This window comes from Somniosus microcephalus, chromosome 11, assembly GCF_052327205.1.
Source record: "Somniosus microcephalus isolate GS21.2 chromosome 11, FLI_Smic_1.0, whole genome shotgun sequence".
Lineage (NCBI taxonomy): Eukaryota > Metazoa > Chordata > Chondrichthyes > Squaliformes > Somniosidae > Somniosus > Somniosus microcephalus.
In genome coordinates, this window is record NC_140997.1 from 112806059 (window position 1) to 112834001 (window position 27943).

Consider the following 27943-nt stretch of genomic DNA (forward strand, 5'->3'; position numbering starts at 1 on the left):
GGGGGGAAATTGAGACTAAATGAACAGGCCAGGTGTCGAGTTCTTACCGGATGTTGTCGCCTCTGCCTTTTCTTCATTATGAGCTTCATTACCTATCCAGACAAACACCTAGAAACGAGAAGACCAAACTCTATCAGTTGAGTCAAAGAGCAGACAGCAACTAAATGTTTAAAAAAACTTGCAACTCCTGTGGGTTAAAGACTCATTCTGGAGACAGACACACAATAACTTTGAAACCTCAACTTGAAAATTAATCGCAGAGAAGCACATCTAATCTTCCTGATTTGCTCGTCACTAGATGATAATTAAACTGAGAAATCACCAATGGTTTTTTATAGCACTCGCTCACATTACTCGGCTGGACGACAATAATTTGCTACCCTTCTTTCATGGTAAGCTATGGTCCCACTGTTGGACATGAGCCCTTCGACTGCATCAGGAAAGTGGCTCTCTCTCAAACACACTGGGCTAATTTTGACTTTGGGAGATATTGGATAAGCCCCCTGTTATGCATCTCTCCCAGTTTTTACTTCCACTGACCAATAGAAATTAAAATTGGGAGAGATTTATAATGGGCGGCTGATCGGATATTGCTCGTTTTCCCCCAAGCCCAAGTCAAAATTATACACAATGGACTTTAAAAAAAAATATGAAACGAAACAGATGTAGAGAGAGCGGAGTGATGTGACTGCTCCACAAGAGCTCTGGGCTTTTCCACAGATGCACTTTTAATAAACTCTACATCCCACCGGAAGAAATGGAAAATGGAGACTTTTAAATGTTAGAATGCAGGTGACCTGATCCAGACCAGCAGTGACTCACCTCTGGAGTAATAACTGCTCATTTTTAGATTAACTGCATAATATATATTGCTCTAAATGTAAATACATGAGTTTGCAACCATTTATTTAATCACAGTTGACGACTACATATCGCTTGTTGTATTTCCTCAATATTAACAGCTTTGCATCATCAGCATATTATGGGTTGCGAAGATAGCAGGTTTTTGGTAAGAGAATAGATCTGCTCTCGTTCATCCTAACTCCACGAACAGCACTGTTCTCATGCAATCCAGAGCAAAGCTATATAGTTGTTTTTCTAATCGGCTGGTAGCACTTGCAAACTCTGGCCTCGTGAACTGCAGCCTCCTTGTATATGCGAGCAGATACAGCCCAACAGAAAAACAAGCTGGTAACCTCACCTGGTCCCATGTATCAAGAATCATGACATCATCGGTGGCCAAGTCATCCTGGGTCTGCTCACCAGGCACTTCTTCAATCTGACAAGAGGAAAAAAAACACCAGATCAGTGAGTTTACGAGCAATTGTTATACCGTCATGTTCCGCACTCATTATAAGGCGAATGGTGTTAAAAAAGTTTGCTTCGGGCACTCGATGTCAAGCACACCCGGGTTAGACGGCCACCAGCTAGATGCAGCGTAAATGTCTCAAATGGCAAAAGCATCCCTTAAATGCACCAGTTGAGACATTTATCCAATTTCTCAAACAGGCCATCCTGTGGCCTTGTGAAGCAAGATTGCCCATTAGTGACCAATCCGGGCCAGTTTTGTAGAGTGGATCCGTTGGAAATAGATTAAGAGTGCCCAAAGTCATTTCATGCAGGACCTTTACAACCAGCAGACACAGAACATCCAAATCAATCAGTCGGGGCTGAATTTAAAGCACTACCAGATGGGAAGGTCAATATCTAACCCTTCCACGTTTAAAAATATAAAGCATTCCCTTTGTAGAATCACCCATTCTAATGGCGAGGTGGAATATCTGCCGTGAGGAGAGTGCTTCTTTTTTTTTTAAATTTTTTTTATTAAACCACCTCAAATCAGGACACCAAGTCTTTAACATCTGGGGATAGAAGTTACTTTGAATGTTAGAGTCTTAAAGACTTAAAATAGCACAACAAAATTTTACACAATTGCCCATTAACCAAGTCTTTAAAAACAGCACTCAAGTTATTTCTACCTTGGAATTAGTTCAGATTTTTCTTAAGCTTGGGGGTGGTGGGGGGTCATACTGGTCAACTCCATTACATCATCAGAGGTTACAGGGGGCAGCTATGCGAGAATTACCCCCCTACCCTCGCTGATTGGGCCAACAGTGCCAACTCCATGTGTTATTTCTCAGAGTCTTGTGTTGTGTTGTTTTTCTTAAATTCCCTCCATTAAATTGTTAAAACTCCCTCCACCCTCGTGTTTGTCGCCAAGCAAACAAAAAAAAATGAAATTAGATCTGCAAACCCATGTGCCTGAATAGAGATAAAATTTCATAAAAACAGCTCTGACCTGATGGGTTATGTCCAATTAGATTTGAAAAATTACTTCGCACTCTTCCAAGTGATGATATTGTTTTACAGAATGTGAACAGTTCCAGGGCAGTCACCACTCCACCCATCAGAGGGGGTTGCTGAGTGGCAGTACGTTGTGGACAGAATGTACTTCATGCTTAAATTGCTTCAGAGTTTCCTACTCCTCCATAAAATGTGCTGGAATTCCTTACCTCAGTATCATGCAAGCACATTCCTCATTTTCAGCTGAACTGGTTTTGCTTACACTGACGGGATCAGATCACATAGTAATCACAAAATGGAAGCCGACACCAAAATCTTCAAAGAATGCAACCTGGCACCACTCCCAAGTCCATTGCTCTTTCCTTCTTTTAATGACTCAGGATTTCTCAATTTTTTTTTTTAGTCCGCCCTCATCAGGCCCCAGTCCTGGTCAGGAGAGTGGCTGGTGTGACAGCACAAGGCCCCTTGCGAGTGCCAGCCAGGCTGACTTCACAAGACCCAAGCTAATTATGGATGAAGGTGGCCATTTGGCCCATCTTAATACATCCATCAGAGATCCCAACACCCGCCCACTGTAGTAACCAACTGTTTTTGCTTCCAGTAGTTTACCTGCAAATCTAACCCACATTTTAATTGCTCTTTGCACAAGGAAGAATTTCCTTGTAACAGTCCTAAATGACATAGAAAATGCAACAGGCCATTTGGCCCAACTAGTGAGACCGCACCTGGAATACTGCATACAGTTTTGGTGTCCATACTTAAGAAAGGACATACTTGCTCTCGAGTCAGTACAAAGAAGGTTCACTCGGTTAATCCCGGGGATGAGGGGATGGACATATGAGGAGAGGTTGAGTAGATTGGGACTCTACTCATTGGAGTTCAGAAGAATGAGAGGCGATCTTATTGAAACATATAAGATTGTGAAAGGGTTGGATCGGGTGGATGCGGGGAAGATGTTCCCGATGATGGGTGAAACTAGAACTAGGGGCATAGTCTTAGAATAAGGGGCTGCTCTTTCAAAACTGAGATGAGGAGGAACTACTTCACTCAGAGGGTGGTAGGTCCATGGAATATGCTGCCCCAAAAAGCTGTAGAAGCTACATCATTACATAAATTTAAAACAGAAATAGACAGTTTCCTAGAAGTAAAGGGAATTAAAGGTTACGGGGAGCAGGCAGGAATTTGGACATGAGTCTAGGTTTGGATCGGTCATGGCCCTGTGGGTAGCGGAGCGGGCCCGTGTAGCCTGATCCTGCTCCTATTTCGTGTGTCTAATTCTGTTAGATTCAGGAGATGGTTCTGTGATAGTGGATTGGCGGTTAGGATCAGATCAGCCATGATCTTATTGAATGGCGGAGCAGGCTCGAGGGGCCGATTGGCCTACTCCTGCTCCTATTTCTTATGTTATGTTCTTAGTCCATGCCAGTGTTTATGCTCCACTCAAGCCGCCTCCCATCCTTCCTCATCTAACTAATCAGCATAACCCTCTATTCCCTTCTCCCTCTTATGCTTATTTACTTTATTAGTTTGAACCAGTGTCCCCTTGCTCTACTTCTGCAGTTTAATTTAAGGTAGTATACAAAGTTATGTTTTTCCATGCTGTACCAATCTTGCATAACTCTACAAATTGCCTCTCAGACACCTTACTTAGACTGAAGTCAAAGTTTCTCAAGTCTTTCCTTGCAATACATACCCCCTTGTGGATCTACTCTGCATTGCCGCCAGTGTCTCGGATTTCTCCACTGTCTTGTATTCCATTATCTTGGCTACGTAGTTGAACATCTTACTGGCTTTGCCGATTGATGCTCTGCATCAGTTGGACATGTTGAGCATTGCGGTAACAAAGACCTCGAAGCCCATTTCATTTTCATCTTTAGCGCTTTCAACACCATTCATGGGAGTTCATGTGGCGTCTATTTTTCTTACCCATGTGCAGTACTGAACACTTCTCAGCATTAAATTACACCTTCCATTGTTTTGCCCATTTACATATTTTGTCCAACTCATTCTGTAATTGCAGAGTTGCCTCTTCCGATTCCAACTCCTTGTTTGCCACCATTTGCGAATTTGAGCACTTTGCATGGAGTTTCTCAATCCAAGGCATGTATGTAAATTAGAAAGAGCAGGGGGGTCCCAGCAGCGAGCCTCGTTACCCCACTCAGTACATGTCCCCACTCTGGACAAGACTCCGCCAATGTGTGCTCAGTTTTTTGTAATCCATTCTCAAGATTCACCTTGAATCCTCACACCTTTAGAGTTTAAATAAGCCTTTGGCGTGTAACTTTTATCAAACGTCTTTTGCTAGTCGAGGTACGTCAAGTCATTGGGCTTCTTTGCAGAAGTGACAACCCACGTGCACAGCTGTCACTTCCTCAAAAGAAGTCGAGGTCGGTCAGGCAAAAATCTTCCCTTCCAAATCCTTGGGGAGTAAGCCCACATCATGCTGGCCCAGTGGCACTATGCTGCCAGCACTCTGATGCCAACGTGCCTGTATTTCAGAAACTAGTATCCACTGCTAGTCAGCTGGCAAATTAACACGAGTGGAAAAAGGTCTCTGTCTTCAAGGTCACTAATTCCCATTTCACTATCAGAATTCCCTATTGAGCAGTCAGCCGAGACCTCAAACCCCTCACACAAAAAAAAAGGGACTCTGGACTGAACCCTGCTGCTAATTTGAAATCTAACACCTCAGTTATCTCACACGAGTGTTGCACCATTGTACCACGGGGCCAACAATTCCTGGAAACCCAAAACGCGCAGCAACCGAAGGTTAAACTCACAATGAAGCGTCCAGTCTTGTTGGAGCACGCAAAGAGACGAGGAGGATGAACGTCCATTTTGTTCTTCAGTCTCGGAGATGTGCGATAATCTGCCTTGCCGCCCAAGATCTCCCAGAACTCATCTGTCATCAAAACAGTAAAAAATAAAAGCGTAGAAGAGAGAAACAATTAGACACGCCACAAGAGATGTACGGACTGCAGTGAGAGGATTGCAAGCAAGGTTCAAGCGGTGTATTTACTCTGAAAATACTGTAGCAAGTCACAAGAAAAAGTGGGCGAGTCACTGGTATAAAAAGACAGCGGTCCACATTGTATATTTTTATAGAGTTAATAAAAAGTCTGGTGGTTGAAAGTTTATATAATGTGGGCATCTTTTGCACCATTAAAATGGAAAGGGAGTTAATCAAGAAGTCATCAGTACAAGGTGGCTGCGATTTCCCACCCCCCTGTTTTTCTGACACTAGCATTGCAGAAAATAAAAGGCGCCACAGACAGAATGCATCATCATCAATAACAGTAAACGGTCAGAGCGCGCGCGGCCGGCAGCGCAGGATCACGCCGTCACCCACCTGGCTCACTGCCCTCGCCTATTTCTGAGGCACTGGCCCCCAGAATGTCGAGGAGTTGTTGGGCCCCTTGCTTCTCGGCATCACTTGCTCCCCGGCCAACCCAGACGAAGGACGAGCCAGGAGTCGTCAGGACAAAGACGTCATTTGAATTCAGGTTGGAGGCAACGGCGTCGACCTGTGGGGAATGGAGACAGTTCACAACACCAGCGAGGACAGCCACCGTCCCCAGCAAGCCCAGGCCCACACAGGAGGGGGTCCCAAATACACAATGCGACACATTTCCACAATGTCTCACCTGAAATTTCAGGTTGCCCGACCCACAAAGACTTCAGATATACTCCAACATTCCCATCTCATATTTCAAGACTTGTAAAACTCAGGCAGGGGCAGAATTGGCTCAACACCAATTTATTGGGTAGGGGCGGGCAGGAGGAGGAGATTGGGGCCGGACCAAAAGGTGGAACCACAGCTTGAGCTCTGCAGCTGCTTAAATCACCTCAACGGCATTAGTAACTGATGTCTCCAAGTTACAACACGGGAGCAGGGGGGGGGGGCATCATTTGAGTTGGTGGTCAGACAACTCCCTCAAAAAACCAGACACAATTAGCAACCCTTGCCCATATCTGGCCCATGGGAGGAAGCTCCTATTAGTCAGAAGACAAGACACTTGCTGTTCTCACCTTCTCGGCACACTGTCCTTCTCATACCAAGCATCTGCCAGCTCATTACCGACGACTATGCCTGCCACACTTGGATCAGCTTTCCCACGGGCAAGCTGCAGCCACAGTCAATCAAATCAGCAGTTCGATAAGATTTGCAGGGATGTCCTGGGAACTGACTGCATGCACACAGTACTTGGAGCACTGCCAGACAGCGAGGACATTTGTTACAGAAGGAAAACCTTTTGGCCCAATGACTATTCAACTGTTTTATCATCTTCTAAAGCAGAGGGTCCCTAACTGGGTGGGTGGGGGTACACAATGACATCATCGGGGTTGGGGGGGGGGGGGGGGTACACAAGGAGGACACTGGCTGTAACTCACTACAGGTCAAAACCACATTTTCTCCATTGGTGCCACACTCTCAGGCAGCCTCTCCACATTCCAGCTCACGGGTATCTTCAATACTCCTCCGTTGCATAGAATCTAAAATAAAATTAATTAGAAGGAGTTTCTATCTGAAGGCAGCATTTTAGGCGATCGATGGCAGAAGTGTGAGGGCGGGGCAATTGGTCAAGTGACAAAACCTCCCGGAATACGTTCCACCAGGAGCTGGCTACCCCAGTGTGGGTGAAGATTTATTGATCAGTGCATTCCAACCGCACGGCCTTCACACCGGGGGGATAGCGGCAAGTAACGATTTCCCCACATGGAGCTTGTATGAAATCAGGAAGTTTGTGTTTTGTGGCAGGGACAGCCCATGCCAGGAAGTACAGGTCACTGTTTAGTCACCGTCTCCAGCCTGCCTTGTGCATCAGTGACATCTGCTGGCAACACACCAGCCCTGCGAGAACTCAAGGAACCGGGTGGGGTGGGTTCCTGAAGTCTGTCATTTGTGGTGAAATCAAACATGCACAAAAGGAAAATCTTTAAAACTCTTGCTACGAAGAGCAAAAGGAAACCTCGTCGCTTATATAGTCAACCATCCCCTAAATTTCCCCGGAACAAGGCTCCTCCTTGCCTTTTAGTCAGACCTGCTCATCCTTCAATAATAAAAACAGAAAATGCTGGAAATACTCAGGTCAGGCAGCATCAGTGGAGAGAGAAAGAGAGTTAATGTTTCAGCACTTGTTGAATATCTGTTACATCTCCGGCTTTTTTCCAGTTCTGACGAAGGGTCATCGACCTGAAACATTAACTGTTTCTCTCTCTCCACAGATGCTGCCTGACCTGCTGAGTATTTCCAGCATTTTCTGTTTTTATTTCAGATTTCCAGCATCCGCAGTATTTTGCTTTTGTGCTCATTCTTCATAAGGATTTGAAATGGTTCTCGTGGAATAGGGAGGCAAAAGGAAAGCCGGCATTAAACCAACTAACCTCCACTGCTCTGGTGGATCCCGAGCTACTGGCCCGGACTTGGAACAAGCGATTTTCTGCCGGCGCGGTCTGGCCGTCTTCCCGAGAGGTGCCACCTTTGTAAACCACCATTGGCTTTCCTCCAAACATGCTCATCAGATGGGCCGGCTCCTTGCCCTGGACCACACGCACCTGTTGAGTGACGAGAGAAGAAACAGTTACTCTTACATACGGACAGGACACTGAAAAAAAAAGTGAAGGTGGTTATGGGGAAATCCGGCCTTGCAGAGATCAATTACTAACATGATCTAATACACTGTTTTAATCTTAGGAAAGCCAATCTGTGCAACCCACCCAATTAATAGGTGTACTGTAATATGAAGCATTACATAGAGTGGCCCATAGAATCTCAGACTGGACCATTCTGACCTTTAAAACTGCCCAGGTTTTGGGCTGAATTCCCACCTTCTAACACTTGCTAGCCTTGATTCTCCCCAAAGCCTTTCCACCATCTACAAGGCACAAGTCAGGAATGTGATTGCATACTCTTCACTTGCCTGGATGAGTGCAGCTCCAACACCACAAGAAGCTCGACACCATCCAGGACAAAGCAGCCCGCTTGATTGGCACCCCATCCACCACCTTAAACATTCACTCCCTCCACCACAGGCGTACCATGGCTGCAGTGTGTACCATCTACAAGATGCACTGCAGCAACTCGCCAAGGCTTCTTCAGCAGCACCTCCCAAACTCGCGGCCTCTTCCACCTAGATGGAAGAGGGCAGCAGGCGCATGGGAACACCACCACCTCCAAGTCACACGCCATCCTGACTTAGAAGTATATCGCCGATCCTTCATCGTCGCTGGGTCAAAATCCTGGAACTTCCTACCTAACCGTACTGTGGGAGTCCCTTCATCACACGGACTGCAGAGGTGGCTCACCACCACCTTCTCAAGGCCAGCAACGCCTACATCCCATAAATGAATAAAAAAAAGTTTAAAGTTGGTGTTTCTCCTTGTACTGGGTAGCAATGTGGGATATCATTGGTTTGATCACATACAGAGCCCGTGACTGCTCGTCAGAAACTTCATCACTGGTCCTTGTTCCAAACGGTGGGCTTGGGGGGGCAAGCAACTTATTTTGCTTTCTTAAATTTCCATCTGGATCTGGACCTACTGTCACTTGAAGCAAGAACAGCGCCAGTGCTCAATTGTGGTGCCATGAGCTACTTGCACATGGGCCGTGCCCACATTTGCCCAGGTGAATTCCTGTTTTCAGCAGGAGGGGCCAAATGGAGGCCTGGCACATTCCTGCTGGGTTTTTAAAAAAATTTAAATATTCGCTTCTGGGATTAGTTACAAAGTGCCTGCCCTTCAGGACCAGACAACAATGTGCACTGCGAGGGAAAGAACAAATAGAAAATAAGGGGTTTAGATACTGATGTATCTATTAAAGCGCGTACATGGTCAGTGCCTTTTCCTCCCAAACTGAACGTTGTAAACTAGATGGTTGATTGGACAGACAGATCCACCAATGAACTCAGCCCATGTTGATGTGGTGATGCTGCTGCACAGAATGCCAGGGCATGACTTTCAGCCGTGCCATTTTCCCCACCGGCGTTGGGCTGCCCGAGGAGATGGGAAAGCAGAAGTTGCCCCAGGAGAGAGAAGGAAAAAAAAAAACCCCAGAAGGGAGAGTTTATCCCACAACCATCTCGCATACGTCCTGGCAACCGGCTGCACAGGAGCAGTGTTGGAGGCTTGAAAGCCAAGCTGCTCACACTCAAGTGGTGGCCAACCATGGCGTGTTTGGGAGGGCAGTGGTGGCCAACCATGGCATGTGGGGAAGGGGGGGGGTGCGGTTTGAAAACAGAAGGATCAGAGCTCCGATAAGAAAAAATAAACTAGCTCATGATATTAATATTTTCCAGCACCCGCTAGGGCACATTTCTCAGTAAACCATGCCTCGTGATTGTTTACGATCCCCTTCTATAATCCCTGGAGAGGCCGTGTCATTGAAAGGGAAAAACGAGAGAGAGAGACACACAAACAGTGCAGCAGTAGTGTGTTTGGAACAATTCAAGAAAGAGTAAAATAAAAAAGGAATTTCGAAGCAGTAGCTTAAATCAGACAGGAAACAACTGAGATTAGTCACCGAAAAACAAGCTCTAAGTGCAGAACTGACCCATGCAAAGAGAGAAAGATGGCAGAGACGGTGTCCTTAAAGCAACACTAAAGTTAGGTGGAGCCTGGTTTCCTGTTCGTACAAATCAAACACATCCCACACTTGTAACCGGTCACTGCCATAGTCCCAGTGTCAATGTAAAAGTGCCTAATATCAGTACAGTGGAATCCCTGCAACAAGTCACAGGTAGGAAACAGACAGAACAGGTGTAAAGTGGTGACTGTGCCATGACAGAGTGTGGAAGGAGCTGGCCTGGAACTTATGTTAATAATTCACCTGGACATCAGTTCACATGCGGGCATGTGCAAGGCTTGATTGTAGGCATAAACCCGATTAAAGCTGATAATTAGCCACCCCCCCCCCTCCCCGAGAGAGATGAATTAAGAGGTTAAAGTCAACAATGGTAGACTGCTGTGTGGTGCTGCTGTTGCAGTCACTCTTCTGCTACAGGGAGCACTTGATGGGAAACATCAATATAGATCACGCCTTCAGTCAACTGCCACGTACAGGCAGCTGAACAAAACCCCATTGGGGAGCAGGCACCGAGGGGGTACGTCAGCTGATTTTAGCATTATGCCGTGAAGACAACTGTAATAGCTCATGATTTACTGAAGTAATTGGTTTGTTCCTGCCATTAAACCTGAAGTTTGCAGGTTCTGATCACTCGGTTCTACTTTTGATCTGAAAAGCACCAATTTTCTTGTAGCGGATTTCATGCCATTTTCCTAACACGAATTCAGAAAGAACAAAAACAATAGAAAGCTTCCAGCACCCATATCAGAGAACAGGATTTCCTGGGCTATGTCAAATGCTGCATTTCAAATCAAGAAATTCTGATAATCGGATAAAAGTCAGAAACCTGAAATTCTGACGGAGCCTGTAACATGCTCACAGTTGTATTAAAATATAAAAGAAATTCCCTCTATTAAACTACATGTTTGTTTCCCAGTGCGGGGGGTGGGGGGGGGGGGGGGGGGCGCGTTGCCATTATTGCCGTCACTGTTTCCACTGAGTCTTGCTCTGTGATTAGATGCTCCCTTTAAGCTGCTCGGCCACGCAGCGCTCCGAAGCTCCCGCGCAGCCAGCTCACCCGCATTTTGGGGAAAAACCCTCACGTGCGCCGTATGGGGCACGCACCCCCCACCCCAAAAATAAATTAAGGGAACATTGCTCCATTCTCCAGAGTTTGGGGCCAAGGCAGGGGAAGGGAGTCAAGATACAGATCAGCCGTGACCTCACTGAATGCCAGAACAGACTCGAGGGGCTGAATGGCCAACTCCTGTAACTAGGTTCTGCTGTGAGGATCCGTCTGTCTTCCATCACAGCCAGAGGTTACTCTGTTGGGTTCTGCTTCCTCACTCGTGATAATATATCAGCTACTTGCCTGTACATTATGAAACTAGCGCCTGACGCATACAAATTATAGTATCCAACTGACCTTACAAAAAGACTCCTTCCCATTACAGTCAAATTATTTTTTTTGTTGCAATTTCTGGGCCTTTGTGCAAATAGCAACTGTTTTTTTTTTGGTTCATTGCTGATGCCAACTACAAAAAAGCTCTACTCCCAAATTCAAACAGGGATGAAAAAGTATTAATAGGCAATGGCCCACATTTAAAAAAAAAAAGAGGGGGTGGAGAAGAGAAAAAAGTTTTTTTAAATATTTCTGCCCACTAATTTGAATTCTCACAGGATAACTGAAAACAATTATAACCCAACTTCTGTATGCACAAGAGTTTAGCTGTAGATCTCCCATTAGATTCCCTCCCAGTCAGGAGCAAGTGAAATTCCCTCGGTGCATTAGTGAGGCTGTAAAAGTCTGGGGGGAAACTGCAGCTTCTGAAGCTCCATCTAGTGGAAGTAGTAAGCGGCTGCGGGTGTGCCCAAATAAGGACTGCATCACATACAAAGCAGATTGAACACATCACACAGATGCACAATAAGAAGTCTATCTTTAGTCAAAAAGCTGGGAGTGGCAGTGGGTTGGAATTCTATCGCCCCCGTGGGATCGAGATGCCAGCCTTGACTAGTGGAATGCCTTTGTTGGCTATGGTCAAAAGTGAAGTGGCCAGTTTTAACCCTAATGGGCACAGATAACTGGCACAACTGCCAAAAAGATCAAAAGCTTTAAAAAAAAAAAAAAAAATTAGCATTTGTGCCAGTGTATGGACACTCAACACAATTACAAAATTCCTCTGGCATTGTAAACGGCAGTGTTAGTGCATTTAAAACAAATGGGATACCATCACTGTTAAATTAGGACTGAGGAATGTCGTTCAAATTCCTCAAGTATTCCAGGGCCAATAACCCAAACAGTAAATCCTAGCCTTCGACTAACAGCTTCACTCAAGAGAAACAAGGAAGGCGAGGTGAAAAATGCAGCGAGATGGGCTTTTCCTTCTCATGTTGGGGTGGAGGCCGAGACAGAACAGAGAGCTTCACTCTGAATCTAACCACTGCTGGATTTCAATTGGAAGCTCCCAGTGCCGACACTGGCTGCCAAAATTAGAAAAGGGTTTAAACTTCACAGCACCGACACCACCCTTTTTCCTTCTAAAACCCCACCCACGTTAACATGCGAGGGGGGAATTGGAGGCAAGCAAAACAAAAAACAAAATGGTACACTGACGTGATCAGAGGATCAGCTACATATTTAATCTTTCAGGAGGCCAGACAGACGACATCAATGGATGCAAAGGGAAAGGCATTCCATCTACAGCTGCCAGTCTACACTCTACTTTGCTGGTGATAAAACAGCTGTTCACTCAGAGTGCTTGACAAAGAAAGCAGCGACATAAGGCCAACTCAAGCATGCACTACTGCCCCATGCCTGCTAGGCTCATGGTTAGAGACACAAATGCACTTCAACTTTCTACTAGTCCCGCATCACTCAAAGCCAAGGGGGCCACGATCTACAGCGAGCCGGTGCAGATACCTGGTTAACGATTCGGGAACCGTCAGGTCCCTGCGGGGAATTAGGAATTCAGTCAGTCAGCAATGAAGTCCTGCTTCTTGAATGCAAACAGTTATTTTGTTAAAAAGAGCCCGGTTTTTGCAGTTTGCACTGAACTCGGTCTGACCATAAACCTGCGATAGTGAACACAACACCGTAAACGGATCCTTCCTATTCCACTTATTGTAAACACCACTGTGGTCAAATCTAGTCGCCTTTATAAAAGTTCTGCTGTGACCGAGGAACTCTGAATTAAACCACTGTGCAAGACTGGAAGGAGAGAGAAATTGTCTGTTCAGAGTTATTTCTCACACAAACTGGTAGGTCTGTCTGACCTTTATTCTTTTGACGTGATCTAATGACTGGTGTGTGTGTTTGCACAAATGTGCATGTTTAAACTTAATGATATTGGCGCTCATTTTCATTGCAAAGCATCACTGGAACACTACCGCACAGCACTGTGGAAGCACCTTCACCTCATGGGACTGGTTTAAGGCGGCGGCACACCACTACCTTCTCAAGGGCAACAAGGGTTGGGCAATAAATTGCTGGCCTTGCCAGCGACACCCATATCCCGAGATAGATACAGGTATAAACACTTGGTGTATGAAAGGGAGCCCCATGTGCTCACACACCTTCCCAATTGTGAAGAAGGATCTTGCTCTGGTTCTTTTGCTTTCAGATGCTGACCGTCGCACGGTTCATTTCCAGCATTGTTTATTTTAACAAATATTTCCTTTTCCACCCCCACCCCCCCTTTTCTCTTTTGAAAACAGGCTTCATGTCACGAGACTGAAGAGGAGAAAGTAAGGACTCGGATTTAACCAAGAAAGCATTATCCATTTCAAACCCAGCGAGGACCTCCATTACAAAAGCACTTTGAAAGCAAGTAGACCGGCTTCACTCATGGAGGAGGCAGCTGACGGGCACTCAACAGCAACCAAGAAACCATCCATTTGTTTAATGGATGGTACAAAGTGTTTACTAAAGTGAAAGGATAAATCTTGGATGTTATTTTCTGAAGTATTTGCATAGTCTGTTGCAGAATGAGAGCCTGGTTTAAACCCCAGTGAATGGGGTAGGGGTGGATTATTTGGTAAAAGTCTGACATTCCCCACAATGAATTCGATGGTCAGGAGATTACTGTCCTACAAAAGCAGTGATGTGGCATGTCAGCTGCGGCTCAGTGGGTAGAACACTCGCCTCAGAAGGTTGTGGGTTCAAGTCCCACTCCAGCGATTTGTGCACGAAAAGCTAGGCTGACACTCCACTGCAGTGCTGAGGGAGTGCGGCACTGTCGGAGGTGCTGTCTTTCGGATGAGACGTAAAACCGAGGCCCCGTCTGCTCGCTCAGGTGGACATGGCACTATTTCAAAGGGCAGGGGAGTTATCCCTAGTGTCCTGGCCAATATTTATCCCTTAACAAACAGATTATCTGGACATTATCACATTGCTGTTTGAGAGAGCTTGCTACGCACAAATTGGCTGCCACGTTTCTTACATTACAACAGCGACTCCACTTCAAAAAGTACTTCATTGGCTGTAAAGTGCTTCGACACGTCCGGTGGTCGTGAAAGGCGCTATAGAGATGCAAGTCTTTCTTTTATGTTTGACTTTGCCTTCTTACTTCCTCACTTAAAAGCACTTGGTATTTGATAGAAAGAAGAACTCTGACGCGAAGTTGTTCAGGTGACGGGGACAGTAGGAGGGGATGGTGCTCTGTGCAATGCAGAGTTCCTCAGGCTACAGCAGGGACACAGTAAAACCTGCGCATAAACACTGCGACGGAGAATGTGAAAAGTGCAAACATTGATTGGTGCCTAAACCAGAGAAATGGATGGGGAATCCCTCCATCCTCTTATTTAATGACACCTGTGAAGACATTTAATAATAGAATTTAAATGTATCTGGCTGCTCGGCTTCAGCACTCTAGTTTCTGGTGGCCATGCAAATCGAGATTTAAACAGCAAAACAAAAACAAAAACCCAAACCGTAGAATTAAATGGTTGGTGTCTGCAGTGCTTGATGTGCACAAACACAAACAATAAAAATAATTGATGCCCTGTAGAGCTGGCTGGCTGAAGAGCCAAACGTGTAATTAAGGCAGCGCCACTGAATGACCTGCTGCACTCGCCTACCGAGCCCGGTCATGGGACTGACACTCGGCATAAACAAGCTAGGAGAAAACAGTTGTACAATTGTTTAATTCGGATTGCTTTCTTTGAGTGTGGTCGGTGCATTCTTCTGCACCAGAAACATTTTAGCCTAAAAATTAATGTCTCCCATACTAAAATGGCCAAAAAACACTTGTCTTTGTAATGATTTAAAATAAACCGATGCGACGCCTGCATTCATTTACTAAGATCGGGGATGGCAATTTACAGGCCGTTTCCAACGTACTTCAACTCTTTTGCGCTAGAAAGATTTTTTTTTTTTTTTACCTGGACTGGACCGCCTCCCAGCTCCTCGTCCAGCTGGGCGGTCAAGATGGCAGCAGCACCCATTTCATCTTGTGACGAATCACCTCCCAGCCTGGAAAACAAAAAAGCCAACAAGTTGACCAGTGGACTAGACTCTAGTTGGCTCCCCTGGTGCCTCAGTGGCTAAACACACCTTGCGGACTGACCTCCGCAAGATCCTGCAAATCCATTGGCAGGATAGGCGCACCAACATCAGTGTTATTGCTCAGGCCAACATCGAAGCTTTGACCACACTCGATCAGCTCTGATGGACAGGTCACATCATCCGCATGCCCAATACGAGACTCCCAAAACAAGCGCTCTACTCGGAGCTCCGATGCGGCAAGAGAGCCCCAGGTGGGCAGAGGAAACGCTTCAAGGACACCCTCAAAGCCTCCTTGAAAAAGTGCAACATCCCCATCGACACCTGGGAATCCCTGGCCCAAGACCGCACAAAGTGGAGGAGAAGCATCCGGGAAGGTGCCGAACACCTCAAGTCTCTTCGCCGGGAGCAAGCGGAAGGAGCGCACATCAACCCAACCACCATCTGCCCCACCTGTGACAGAGGCTGTAGGTCCCTCATTGGACTCATCAGTCACCTGAGAACTCATTTTTAATGTGGAAGCAAGTCATCCTCAGTTCCAAGGGACTGCCTAAGAAGAAGAAACACACCTACTGGCGCAGTACCGAAGACACCCCCAGCTTCAGTCCTCAGTTTGCGCGGAGCTAGCTGGGGGGGGGGGGGGGGGAGGGAGTCGGGACTGTGGCCACCGATGGGTGCTGGAAGAGAGATGGCGGAGAGGATGAAGAAGAGAAAGAGAGTCTTTGGATTGCAAATTAAACGTCACCAAGTGCAATATCTTAATCAACAACCCATTACTGCCATGAATGGTGGGGCGTTGGCGTGACTCTCTGGTCAGTTGTCAGAAACAGTCAGTTCTCACGATCAGGGTAATGAATATGCTTAGCGTTTAATAAACATCAAATTGCTCTTTCCTCAATCCAGGAACAGGTGCAGTTACTGCACGGCTAGGTGGCAGCACTGGGCACATTATCGACTGTGTAAAGTGTCATTTCACTGGGAACAGATGAACTCCATTCCTTTTATTAAAGAGCATAACACCTTCACATTAAAAGTTTTTCCATTTAAAAAAACCCTTCAGTAGATGAGGCAGCGACAGATCGATGCCAAAGGTCCCGGAGAATCTGCAAAGCTAATTAGCATTTACCATAAAAGGGAACGGACAGAATTTAGGCAGGAAAAAAATCACTACTGCAAGAGACCTCAAACACCAGAGAACACATTAAAAACAATGACATTTTGGAGTAAGAGAAGTCAGCAGACTTTTGAAATAAATTACCAGCGAAGGCCATTGAAATTAACGGTGTCAATAGGTTTCAGGAGGCAATTCGATGGGTTTCTATAGGAAGAAGGGATTGAGGAACAGGTTGAGGAAGCAGACAGGTGAGGCTGATCTATATCAATGACATGAACTTACTGACCAGACAGGCCTTCTAGACCTGAAACTTATTTTCTAAACTTTTTTTGATTCTCTTCAAATATTTGGTCATCAGCGGAGTTGAGCCGACTTGACCAAGGTCCTGCCCTGCCAACTCTACTCTTTCACAGACCTGCGCCAAAGTCGTAAAGCACAGCGGATCCCAGTCAGGCCAGACCTGGGGAGAAGGGTCTTGCGATGCATGGGGCCGGAACAAGCTGCATCATTGGGGCAGGAATCTTCAGCTCCACATCAAGTAGAGAGAGAGAGGGGGAAGCACTCTCTCCATTCACTAATTGAATCAAAGGGGTTACTTGGCACTTGTAGGGTTGCAAACGCTGCTGTCTGTCTTTTTTTTAATAAAACGGTCTCCATTTGAGTCGGCACATCTGCTTGGCAGAGGTCCGCTTCCAGGGGTTTTAGGATCTTGAGAATTACACTAGCTTCTCAAATCAACTAGCAATGGAGCAGATCATCAATATTAAAAATTCCTGCGCATATTAGAGCAACAGCCATTTCTTCCGTACCTAGGCCCCACCATACTCCATGATAGATCAGAAGTTGCCTCCCCCACTCTCTACTCCTTGTGCAAGCACTGATTCATGCCGAGGTACAGTTCCCATAAGCTCGAGGTGATCCCTGGGATCTCAGACAAGTGATCATTCTTCACAAGCAATGGGGAGGAACTCCCACCAGCAATGCCATAGGAACAACCATCGCCTCCAAGTCACACTCCAGCCTGACTGGAGACTTATTTCACCCTTGCCAGGACGATACTCTTGAATTCCCTACCCCAACACCATTGTGGCAACACCATCACATGGGCTGGCGGTGGTTCCAGGAAAAGGTTCACTCCCACCTTTTCAGGGCAGCTAGGTATGGGCAATAAATGCAGCCTTGCCCCCCACCCCGAGCAGAATGTGTTTACAAAGGCTTGATCTTGCCCTCACCGGACATCCACAAGCAGGTATTTTATCAGCAAGGGGCACTGAATAACAAATCAGGAAAAAAAGACACTAATTAATTTCCCCCTTCCACACCCAGGGCCACTTGAACCAGGAATAAAGACTGAATGAATTTTCATTAAACTAGTGCCCTTCACATACATACTGGAGACACCCCAAAGTTGTGAAGCATCGTCATGGTTACATTGGTGAATACAGCAGCCAATCGTCTCACAGCAAAGTCCCACCAACAGCAAGCGAGAGGAATGGTCAGTGAATCTCTCTTTCGGTGGTGTTGGTTGAGTGAGTAATACTGGCCAGCACACTGGAAGAAATCTCCAAAACACAGGGTCTTTTACATCTGGCTGAGGCCACCTCAGCTTAAACTGCAGCGGAGACCAAGAGTGCAACCAAGAACCGCCCTGGTGTGTGCCGCAGCGAGCACTTGCCCACCGAGGCATCAGGGACACGCCAAAGACTTTTTTTTTTTTTTTTTAAACCCAAAAGAAAAAAAGTATCCGATAAAGCTTTTCAACAGCTTACCAGTAATAGATGATGTGACCCTGTCTTCCAGAGAAGGTGTAAGCGTATTGGATAATGTAGCAGTCTCCTCCGTAGAACTGGCCGTGAGTGCTCGGGTCGACGGACACTTTGTCGCTGCCTTCGATGCGCCAGATCTGGAAGTTTCAGTTTGATTTATTGTTGGTCCCATCAAGGCAGCATTTTATCCCTTTTCTTCCCAGTCCCCACCACCCCATCCTCCCAAAGGCAGCGGCCCACGTTGGGAGCAGCGACAGCCTTAGTGCATTGACCACTGGCCATTCGTCATGTACGAGCCAACACAGCGAGCGGCTGCTCAAACTACATTCAGCCCTAGTCAGGCGCAGATACACTCCACTTCCAGCAAAGGGGGGGGGGGGGGGAGCCCCACTGACTTGCAGTACACAGTGGCTGCTCCCTTCTCTGGCCTGGGAACACAGAGGCCAAATTATAGTCCCCTCACTGCCGTCCTTGCTAAGATCAACTAGCTTATCACGGATCAAGCACAGAACCCGTGGTCTGTGGGACCAGTACTGCGCCAGGCTAATGGTGCTAATAATTCTGATACTGCCCCCAGTGAGACTTCCCAGTCAGCTTTCATTTCCTGCCCAGAGTGTAGATGGGCCAACCTACTCTAAAGCATCTACTGCCAGGAGATGCACGAGACCAGCCGAGGATGGCTCTTTGTCTGATTCTTATCCATCTCTCTACAGCAGCAGCCCTTAGAGAAGAAACTCAGCAACAAGGCCATGTCCTACCATTCACAGTGGTGCCATGGCACCAACCCCTTACTTGTTCTAGTTTAACTGGATCCAGCAATAAATGCACAATAAAAGCATTACATTCAAAGTAAAACAAAAGTTTATAAAGTCTACACAGTCGCTACTTTCTTTAATAAAAAAAGTCTGGTTTGCGAAACAGAAATCTTAGATTTCATCTTGCACACTTCAAACTCTTTGCCAAGCAGGTACTTGCCTATCTGCACTTACATGGTCATCTGGACCTCAATATAAAATCTGCCATCCCCTTTGACAATGGTACACAGTAACTTACTCAGGAGTAATGCAGTCCTGTGATGTACACTTACATGAAGATATTTAGGGTCTGAAGACACCCAAATCTAATATGAGCACACAATATTGGTTTCCAAATATCAGTGGAGTAACTGTTGGTGCAGTAATGTGTCCAGAGAAAGACACGGGTTTAGGGCTAGGACAGGAGAGGTTTGACTTGCTGGGCAAGGCGAGGGGGGGGGGGGCGGGGGGGGGGGGGGGGGGGGGCGCGGTGGGGTGGGTGATAAGCAGCAGAGGCAGCTAAACAGATGGTCTCAATCTTCTTGACAAATATCCATGAGCTCCTTCTACCTGCTGTTGGAAGGGGAGGAGATGACAGGGGGCCAGGGAGAGGAGTGGAAGGAGGGGGCTAGTACTGGAAATAAGCCACCGGAGGTCATCTTCACTCTCCAGGATAATTCGGGAGCAGTGAGCAGTTTTGGCAAAGGAGAATGAAGCACAGCCACGCTTGACGTGGTCCAGCCAGATCTGATGATGGATGGCTAAACCAGTTGTGCACCAGATATGCTCAAGTCTACGTCCACTGGATTTGAGGGAGCAAAGATGGGAACCATATCAGGGGAACAGAATTAAAGTTATTTGCTGGGATCAAAGCCATTGAAAGGAGGGAGGGTGAGTGAGTGATTGAGAGAAGATTGATGGCTGCCGACGTATCACAGCAAATGGAGGGCCGAAAGCTAAATGGTTGGGTTTGAAAGTTCACACTCCAGTTAAGCATCGTGGGACATTTCACTACATTAAAGACGCTATGTAAATGCAAATTGTTGTTGAAAGTGCGTTGCCAGTGACAGGGATCCTTCTGCAGTGCAAATTGGAATGACGAGCCTTCATTACACAGTTGGGCAACACATCTACATCAAGTGCTAGACTCGGAGTTATGAATGGGTTTCCTACAAGCAGACTTTGTATACAGCACAGCCTGCATGCTCAGCTCGTGCCTCTCTAGGTCACCATGAGTGAGGGGTTTGGTGTTTTACCGTTTTCTCTCCAGACCCATCGTCCACCATTCCGTACTGGGCAGCCATGGCAGGAGACTCGTGCAAAGTCGCAGCATCAAAAGGCACTTTTTCAATCTTGGCGATTTGCCCGGATATGTAGCAGGTTCCCAGTCCCTCGGTCTGATACAGGTCAACCCAGTTCTTGAAGAATTGCTTGAACAGTGGAGTCTCGCCAGTCTCGGGCAGAATCTGGACCTAAGAGACAGAATATTCACAGAATCACAGAAACCCCACAGTGCAAATAGAGGCCATTTCGGCCCATCAAGCCTGCACCGACACATATCCCACCCGATCCCCGTAACCCCTACACCAACACATATCCCACCCTATCCCCGTAACCCCACGTATTTAATCCCCCTAACACACTAAAGGTCAATTTATCATAGCCAATCAACCTAACCCGCACATCTTTGGACTGTGGGAGGAAACCGGAGCACCCGGAGGAAACCCACGCAAACACGGGGAGAATGTGCAAACTCCACACAGACAGTCACCCGAGGCCGGATTTGAACCCGGGTCCCTGGCGCTGTGAGGCAACAGTGCTAACCACTATGCCACCGTGGAGATGTTTAATACAACATCCTGGTTTATACCCGACTGGAAATGTAAATTTTCCACACACACTGTTAAAATCAGCTTTCCTCTGGACGGCCAAGATGAAAATCTAATCGTTACAAACATTTCTATCAAAATCAAATTCCTATCACACTGGCGACACAAACAGAATACTCGGGGGGACCCTTGGCTATAAAATGGGTTAACTTCTGGCCTGTTGTTGCTGGAGTAAATTCCAAATCCTTCCTTGGCAGTGAGCATTCCCAGCCTCAAACTTTCCAACACCCCACAGACATTTTCCAGGCTTTCTTTGGCAAGCATTTTTAAACTAACATTTTGAAGGAAGTAGGGTCCATAGCTCGAAGGGCTCAGGGACTCTGCTGCCCGTGTTTGACACAAGCACTCCGGCGTATCTTACCTGGGTGTATTTGGGATACCCCATTTTCATAATAAAGTCTTCAGCACCCTTCAGGGCAGCTTTCCGTTCTTCTGGATTAGCTTTTTTACCTTTACATTTCACAACAAAAAAAAGACATTAAGAATTCCTTTCTCCTCCCCTCACTGGAACTTGAGCAATAATTTCATATCAGATCAAAGCAACACTCACTGGAGGCAAAAGGAGACAGAAATGTCTCCAATTTAAAAAAAAAGATAGGATTCTTGTGAGATCAGTGGTTATGTTACTGGACTAGTAATCCAGAGAACAAGAGTCCAAATCCCACCGTGGTACTTTGAGAATTTGAATCCCGTTTAAAAAAAAGCACCCTCAGTAAAACAATGAAACTAATGAGAGAGAGTCCAAACGTTACCTTCACGAGCCAGTCGACTCAAACTGCTACAGACTGCAGCAGTTCAAGGCGGCGGCTCATCACCACCTTCACAGGGCAACAGAGGATAGGCAATAAATGCTGGTGCACACATTCAGAGACTGATCTATTACATTTTTTTTAAAAAGGTTTCAAGTACTTAATGCCCCCCTGCACCACAACTGCTGCTGAATTCAGTTATTATCTCCCTTTCCATTTCTCCTTCAAACAGTAACACAGCTAATGTGGACTCCTCCTCACTCTCAGGACATGCAGTCACCAGATCATCATGATGTTGCAGATACATAAAATGTACAACATAGAAACAGGCCATTCAGCCCAACTGGTGTGTATGCTCCACATGAGCCCCCTCCCACCTTCTAACCCCATCGGCATATCAATATAGGGGTTGCAACGAGTGGTCTCCTATTACACACGCAAAGTGAAGACAAAGAACACAGAAGCTTGATGTTTCTACCCCAAAACTTGGCCAAATATTTTTTTTTTTTTTTTTTTTAAATTAAATAAATGCCTTAAACCTGCAGTTAATCTAACATCACAACTCGCCGACTTGGCTCTTCAAACCTTTCCACACGAAGATCTTCCCATTGGATCCATTGTCCAGGATGAAGCTGTCTTCAGATTCCAACGTGCTCTGTTTAAATGGGTTCTCTGCAGACACCAGGTTTATCTGAACTTCACCCCCAGAGGCATTTGAAACCTGTAAAGAGAGACAGCAAGACCATTACAGTCAGAAGTTAATCAGCCAAGAATACCATCCTATAAAAAAGGAACTGGCCTTTTTTGTGACATAACCACAGAGAATTGAGCAAGGCCATGTTAAAAGCTGTTTCAATTGTTGCCCCAAATTCGTGTCTTATTATTGTCCATGATAAACCTGGAGTTTACCTTCTCCTGGCTCAGAGAGGGAATAGAATCAAGGAGATGCGTTATACTATAATGGCGATTCAGGAACTCCTGTCACGAGTGACATGACAGCCTGTTTAGATTGCACAACCACCTCTCCCTCCCTGGTAGCAAAGGTGGTCTGTGCAGGGGCAGGCAACTGCATTACTGATCTGTATGAGTGGGCAGAGAGCTCAGGCTACCGGCTGACAAAAAAGTGGCTGTGAGAAGCAGCTCATGGCTCCGACAGTGACGTTGTACATTAGGGATAGGACTGCTGCCTTTCAGAGGAGAGCTGGAAAGCCAACGCGAGGCTGCAATCAAGAGCACTGCTGCGATATAAAAAAGGTGGGGGGGGGGGGCAGGTCGAAGTTTTTTCTCCTGAAGGAGGTTCCAGATCTGGTCACTAGAAGGGAGGGAAGCAAAAAACACACAGCTGGCTGCTTCCACGTCCATACCTGCAGCAGCCACCCTGCTACACAGTTACAGGCCTGGGGAGCAGGTCCCCTCAGCCTGGTGCATGCAGTGCCTTGGCAGGGCGAGACCCAAGAGATATAAAAGTAGATAAAGATTTTAGAATGCGATTATCCATGTGGCTCAATCGACAAGTGCACGATACAAGTGCACGATATGATGGAGCACTGACCCATACAGACCAAGGTGGTACTAGAGTCAATCAATGGCCCAAGTTAACAATAAAAGGGGCACCAATGGAGGCAATACAACTAGCCTCACTGACTGAGTTGGTATTGGGGGTGGTGAAGATAATTGTATGGGTCTCCAGCCTGCTGGCTATCCAACCACCACTACAGGGGAAGCACACAGCAGGTAAGGACAGGACCAGGTTCAGCCGTGATGGCCCTCATGTCCAAATAATGCACAAGACGAGGTGCCCTAGAGCCACCGCCTTTCATCGACTGCTAGCACAAACCAGCACCATCTGAAGGGGTTTGGGGGGGGGGGGGGGGGGGGGGGGGGGGTGGGGAAGTGAGGTGGAAGGTTGAAGTTATTCTTCAAGTTGAAACCAAAACATATCCAGAAGACGACGACCTCAGATGTTAACCATACTCAACAGTTTCTGAAGTAATCGTTTGTGTACTGGAATGACAAGTCTGGTCGAGTGCACACCTCGCTCTCAAAACAGCTCAGGGCTCATTGCTTCAGGCAAGTTGGCAACTCTCAGCCCAGCACCGAGGAACCAGTTCACTCTCGAGTTTGTACTTGTACTTGTACATTGATGGGCAGCAAGTATCAACCTAGAATCAGAGACCGCTGGGTGCGCAGGACTGCAACGAGGCAAGCACTTTGACTGCATCATAATCAGCCATGATCTCATTAAATGGCAGAGCAGGCTCGAGGGGCCGAAATGCCTACTCCTGCTCCTATCTTCTATGTCTATGTTTCTATGCATCATAATTCCAATCGGAGTCTATTACCAAGAAACCCTCCAAATTAGTCGCATTCTTGTATAAAGCCCAGAGCTCAACTCCTTCTGTAACCCAAATTAAATTAGAAAGTCTAGCTTAAAAAAGGGATATTTACTATTTTACAAGTTACTTTGCAAATATTCAAAAAAAATGCCACAGAAACACACACACTGAATGGTCCGACAGAAACTGTTGCATTAACAAAGCGGAGATGCAGGATCTCTCCGAGCTGCACGGGGAATATACCAACAACGGTCCAGTGCAGGCAACTGTGCCATAACTGGAAATTCCAGCATTGGGGTTAAACCTGCTCGTACTGAAGGTTACATCACTACAGGGTTTTATGCAAACACTCCACTGTAGTGTATGTAACTGTTCTACCTTTAAGAGAACTATTTTAGGTGTGGCACTACTTTATCCTGGCTGCTGTATACTGTAATACCGACGGTGACCACACCGGTATATAAGTGCTGTGGCAGAATTTATTGGGCAGATTCGCCCTGACCTTCGAATAGTAAAGTCCTGTTTAAGTTACTCTTGTAGTCTGTGTATTACTTCGCTATACAACCCACAGACTTTACATCCACAAAGATACGTGGCTTATTTGGAGGATTTCTTGGCGATAGGCCCAGATTCAAATTACGATGCAGCCAAAATGCTGACCCGACTGCATGGTCACATGCACCCGAGAGGCTCCCAATTCTCTTCTGGGTTCAACATTTGAGTGGTTTAAATAAGTTTAGTGCTCCATTGACCCTTTTCACCAGACCAGTCTCTATCTAGTTGGATACCCATCTGTACTATTACAGCATTGCTGCTGCTGCTGCTTGTATTTATACAGCACCTTTAACATAGTAAAATGTCCCAAGACGCTTCACAGGAGTATTAAGAGACAAAAATGATATTGAACCATGCAAGGAGAAATTAGGGCAGGTGACCAAAAGCTTGGTCAAAGAGGTAGGTTTTAAGGAGTGTCTTAAAGGAGGAAAGAGGTAGAGAGGCGAAGAGGTTTAGGCAGGGAATTCCAGAGTTTAGGGCCGAGGCAACAGAAGGCACGGCCGCCAACAGAAGGCACGGCCGCCAATGATTGAGCGATTATAAATCAGGGATGCTCAAGGGGACAGAATTAGAGGAGCGCAGATATCTCCAGGGGTTGTGGGGTTGGAGGAGATTACAGAGATATGGAGGGGGCGAGGCCATGGAGGGATTTGAAAACAAGGATGAGAATTCTGAAAGCGAGGTGTTGCTTAACCGGGAGCCAATGTAGGTCAACGAGCACAGGAGTGATGGGTGAACGGGACTTGGTGCGAGTTAGGACACAGGCAGCCGAGTTTTGGATGACCTCAAGTTTACGTAGGGTAGAATGAGGGAGGTCAGCCGGGAGTGCGTTGGAATAGTCAAGTCTAGAGGTAACAAAGGCATGGATGAGGGTTTCAGCAGTAGATGAGCGGAGGCAAGGGCAGAGACGGATAACGTTATGGAGGTGGAACTAGGCGGTCTTAGTACCACAAAAAAGGTCCCTGCTGCTACTGAAGGTGGTGGGTAACATGAGCCAGTGACAGTACCGCGAGTACCTGTGCCGATAGAGATCAGTATAAATCGGTGTCCCAGCATCAATGTTAAATAACTCCCATCCCCCACACTAGCACTAAACCCACGGCACCAAGACATGTAAAGAAAATCAAAATTCTACTAATTAAAGAATGAATCAAGACTGCTTCAATCAGAGCCCCTCTTTTCCAACTAATAATCACGTGAATAATTAGTGAAACTTCAAAATTACAAAAGATTTCCAGCAGAGCTGACAAGGTGCGTACAGATTGGAAAGGTAATATTCTGAAGGTCATGATACTCAGTCCGATTGCTGGACAGGCCCCTTGCTGGCTCAGTGGGTGAATGCACCCTGTGCAATGGTGCAGGGCCGTTCAGATCAGCTGGGTCCGAACTTCCGTCTCTGGGCTTATTGGAGTTAACGCATTTGGTGAGGAGAGGGATGAACAGCTGGGGCTGATCTATGAAAAGTAGATTGGTTATATTCCATTTCTAAAAACAAAGTGTCGTAGTTCGTACCTTGTACAATTTAGCCAGTTTTCTGTTGGATGCATCAGTTTTAATGTCATCATCAGTTCCTTCTGGCAGATCTGGTTTTGGTCCAAGAACCTAAAAATGGAGGCATCAACATAGTTACCAACCAGCCACAACCCCGAGACAGTCACAATCAGACAAGAGATGCGGCTGAAACCAAATGACTTTCCTCTACACCGCTGTATCTGCCGAAGGATTCCTTCTTCAATATTCCCTTCAACACAAGTTCCTACAGCCATCATGGAAAGCGGTTCCAAAAGGTCTCATTCGGCACAACTGTTCCCTTTGAACATGACAATTCTGGCTCTAAGTTGTCGGCTCATCAAGTGACATGTTGCGTAACTAAAGTGGCACCGAGCCACGTGCACCAGATTTCTAATATCTGTAGTAGGAGCCGAGTTAGCTGCTCTCAGCTGAAGTATTGCTGCTACAATAGGCTTGGGCAGAGTAATAATCAGCTCCTGGAAATGGAGCACGTGCAGATATTAGTCAAGGATAATATTGGACCTGGCTAGGATGCCCCAACTTCAGATAGGCGACCGACACTTGGGCTCCTCGCCTAATGGATCATTAAAAAGGTGAAGAATTGGCGGGGTCGGTTTAGCTGTGTTCGTTGCGGCTCAGCACCTTCAGGAGGGGAAATGACATTGTGGGTTGCATGTTCTCTGAAGGAGGCTGTGACCCATCACCAATGTTCGGTAACAAGTCACAGCACTTGCTCAGGATCCAACACAATTGAGCTTTTTTTTTTTTTTTAAAATTAAGGATAAGGTTCCGCTGCAGTTGAAGACAAATGAGATTTTTAGACTGAGATGTGTTGATCTGATTAAATTAGCGCCAACCACGCAATATTACAAATGCCTTTTTCCCCTGGAGTCCCCATACCAAGGGTTATGTGGATGGGTAACTTGTTCCCTGGCTTCCACCAACATCAATCTGAATTAAAGTGAACGACAGACACCCACATCCTTATTGTCCCTCCCTCCGTGCCAACACCTGCTCAGGACCTCCCACAGCAGCACCACTGGATACAGTGGATCAAACTTTCATTCTCATCAAGGGGTATGGGGAGAGCGGGAATATGGTATTGAGATAGACGATCAGCCATGATCATATTGAATGGCGGAGCAGGCGCGAATGGGTGACTCCTCCTATTTTGCCCCACTGTGGTGACACCTGCTGGTACTTCAACAAACTGGGGGCATCCAAACGGCACAAGGAAAACCAATTTTTAAAAATTCACCTTTTTTCTAATAATTAACAATTGGTTGAAAATGTTAACGTCACAGCGCTCTCGAGCTGCCCAAGCCTCACCTCAATCAACTTTTCGGACTCCCTGCCCTCCTCCATCACCCGCACAGTGGCACGGCCACTGCGCTCGTTGTCACGTATACCCTTGGCTACGTACGTGGCCTTTAGCCGTTCAAACCTATTGCACTGTGAACCACACCATTGCAAGATTTCCTGAAACACAGAACGAAGGGCGCACGATTACAAACACGGATGCAGTTTAAAAAAAATCAAATCTAATTGAGCAATTGATTTTATGTCACAGATCAATACAGCACAAAATGCCGTCCCTATGAGGCAGATCACTATACTGTAATGTCATTATACCCTCTATGCTCTTTGCTTGCTCTTTGCTGGCTGTAAATCACTTTGGAATGTCCTGAATCATGAATGACATCAACCAAATATCAAGCTCTTTATTCCTTTAGGTGAGGATAGACAAACGGTGTCAATAAGAGCATGTTGGGGGGGTGGGGGGGGGGGGGGCGGGAGGAAGACCAAAAACTAACCCGTCTAGCACATTATTTCTCCTATCATGACATCTCGCTGTATTTT

General features: G+C 46.4%; 1 protein-coding gene across 2 annotated transcripts; it reads right to left on the reverse strand.

Annotated features, from left to right (window-relative positions):
- On the reverse strand, positions 1-27558 carry LOC147110829 (gelsolin-like). 2 transcript variants are annotated; one of them, XM_086001190.1, is made up of 13 exons: positions 27413-27558; positions 26084-26173; positions 22266-22401; positions 21293-21381; positions 20299-20514; positions 18252-18385; positions 15248-15338; positions 12789-12818; positions 7690-7860; positions 5654-5828; positions 5085-5206; positions 1202-1279; positions 1-108 (listed from the first exon to the last, which is right to left on the reverse strand). In XM_086001190.1, the coding sequence occupies exons 1-13, from the start codon at positions 27446-27448 to the stop codon at positions 16-18; spliced, it is 1461 nt and encodes a 486-aa protein (XP_085857316.1). In that variant the 5' UTR covers positions 27449-27558; the 3' UTR covers positions 1-15. The 2 variants fall into 2 exon arrangements, with proteins under 2 accessions (XP_085857316.1, XP_085857317.1); XM_086001191.1 differs by lacking the exon at positions 12789-12818.
- Between the last annotated feature and the right edge of the window lie 385 nt (positions 27559-27943).

Excerpts from the sequence above, each read along its gene's own strand:
- LOC147110829 (XM_086001190.1), bottom strand. The coding sequence starts at position 27,448 with ATGGAGGAGGGCAGGGAGTCCGAAAAGTTGATTGAG. Across the intron at positions 7,861-12,788 it reads GTTCCCGAATCGTTAACCAG|GTGCGTGTGGTCCAGGGCAA; the intron begins GTATCTGCACCG and ends GTCACTCAACAG. Across the intron at positions 1,280-5,084 it reads ACAAGACTGGACGCTTCATT|ATTGAAGAAGTGCCTGGTGA; the intron begins GTGAGTTTAACC and ends TCCTCTTGTCAG.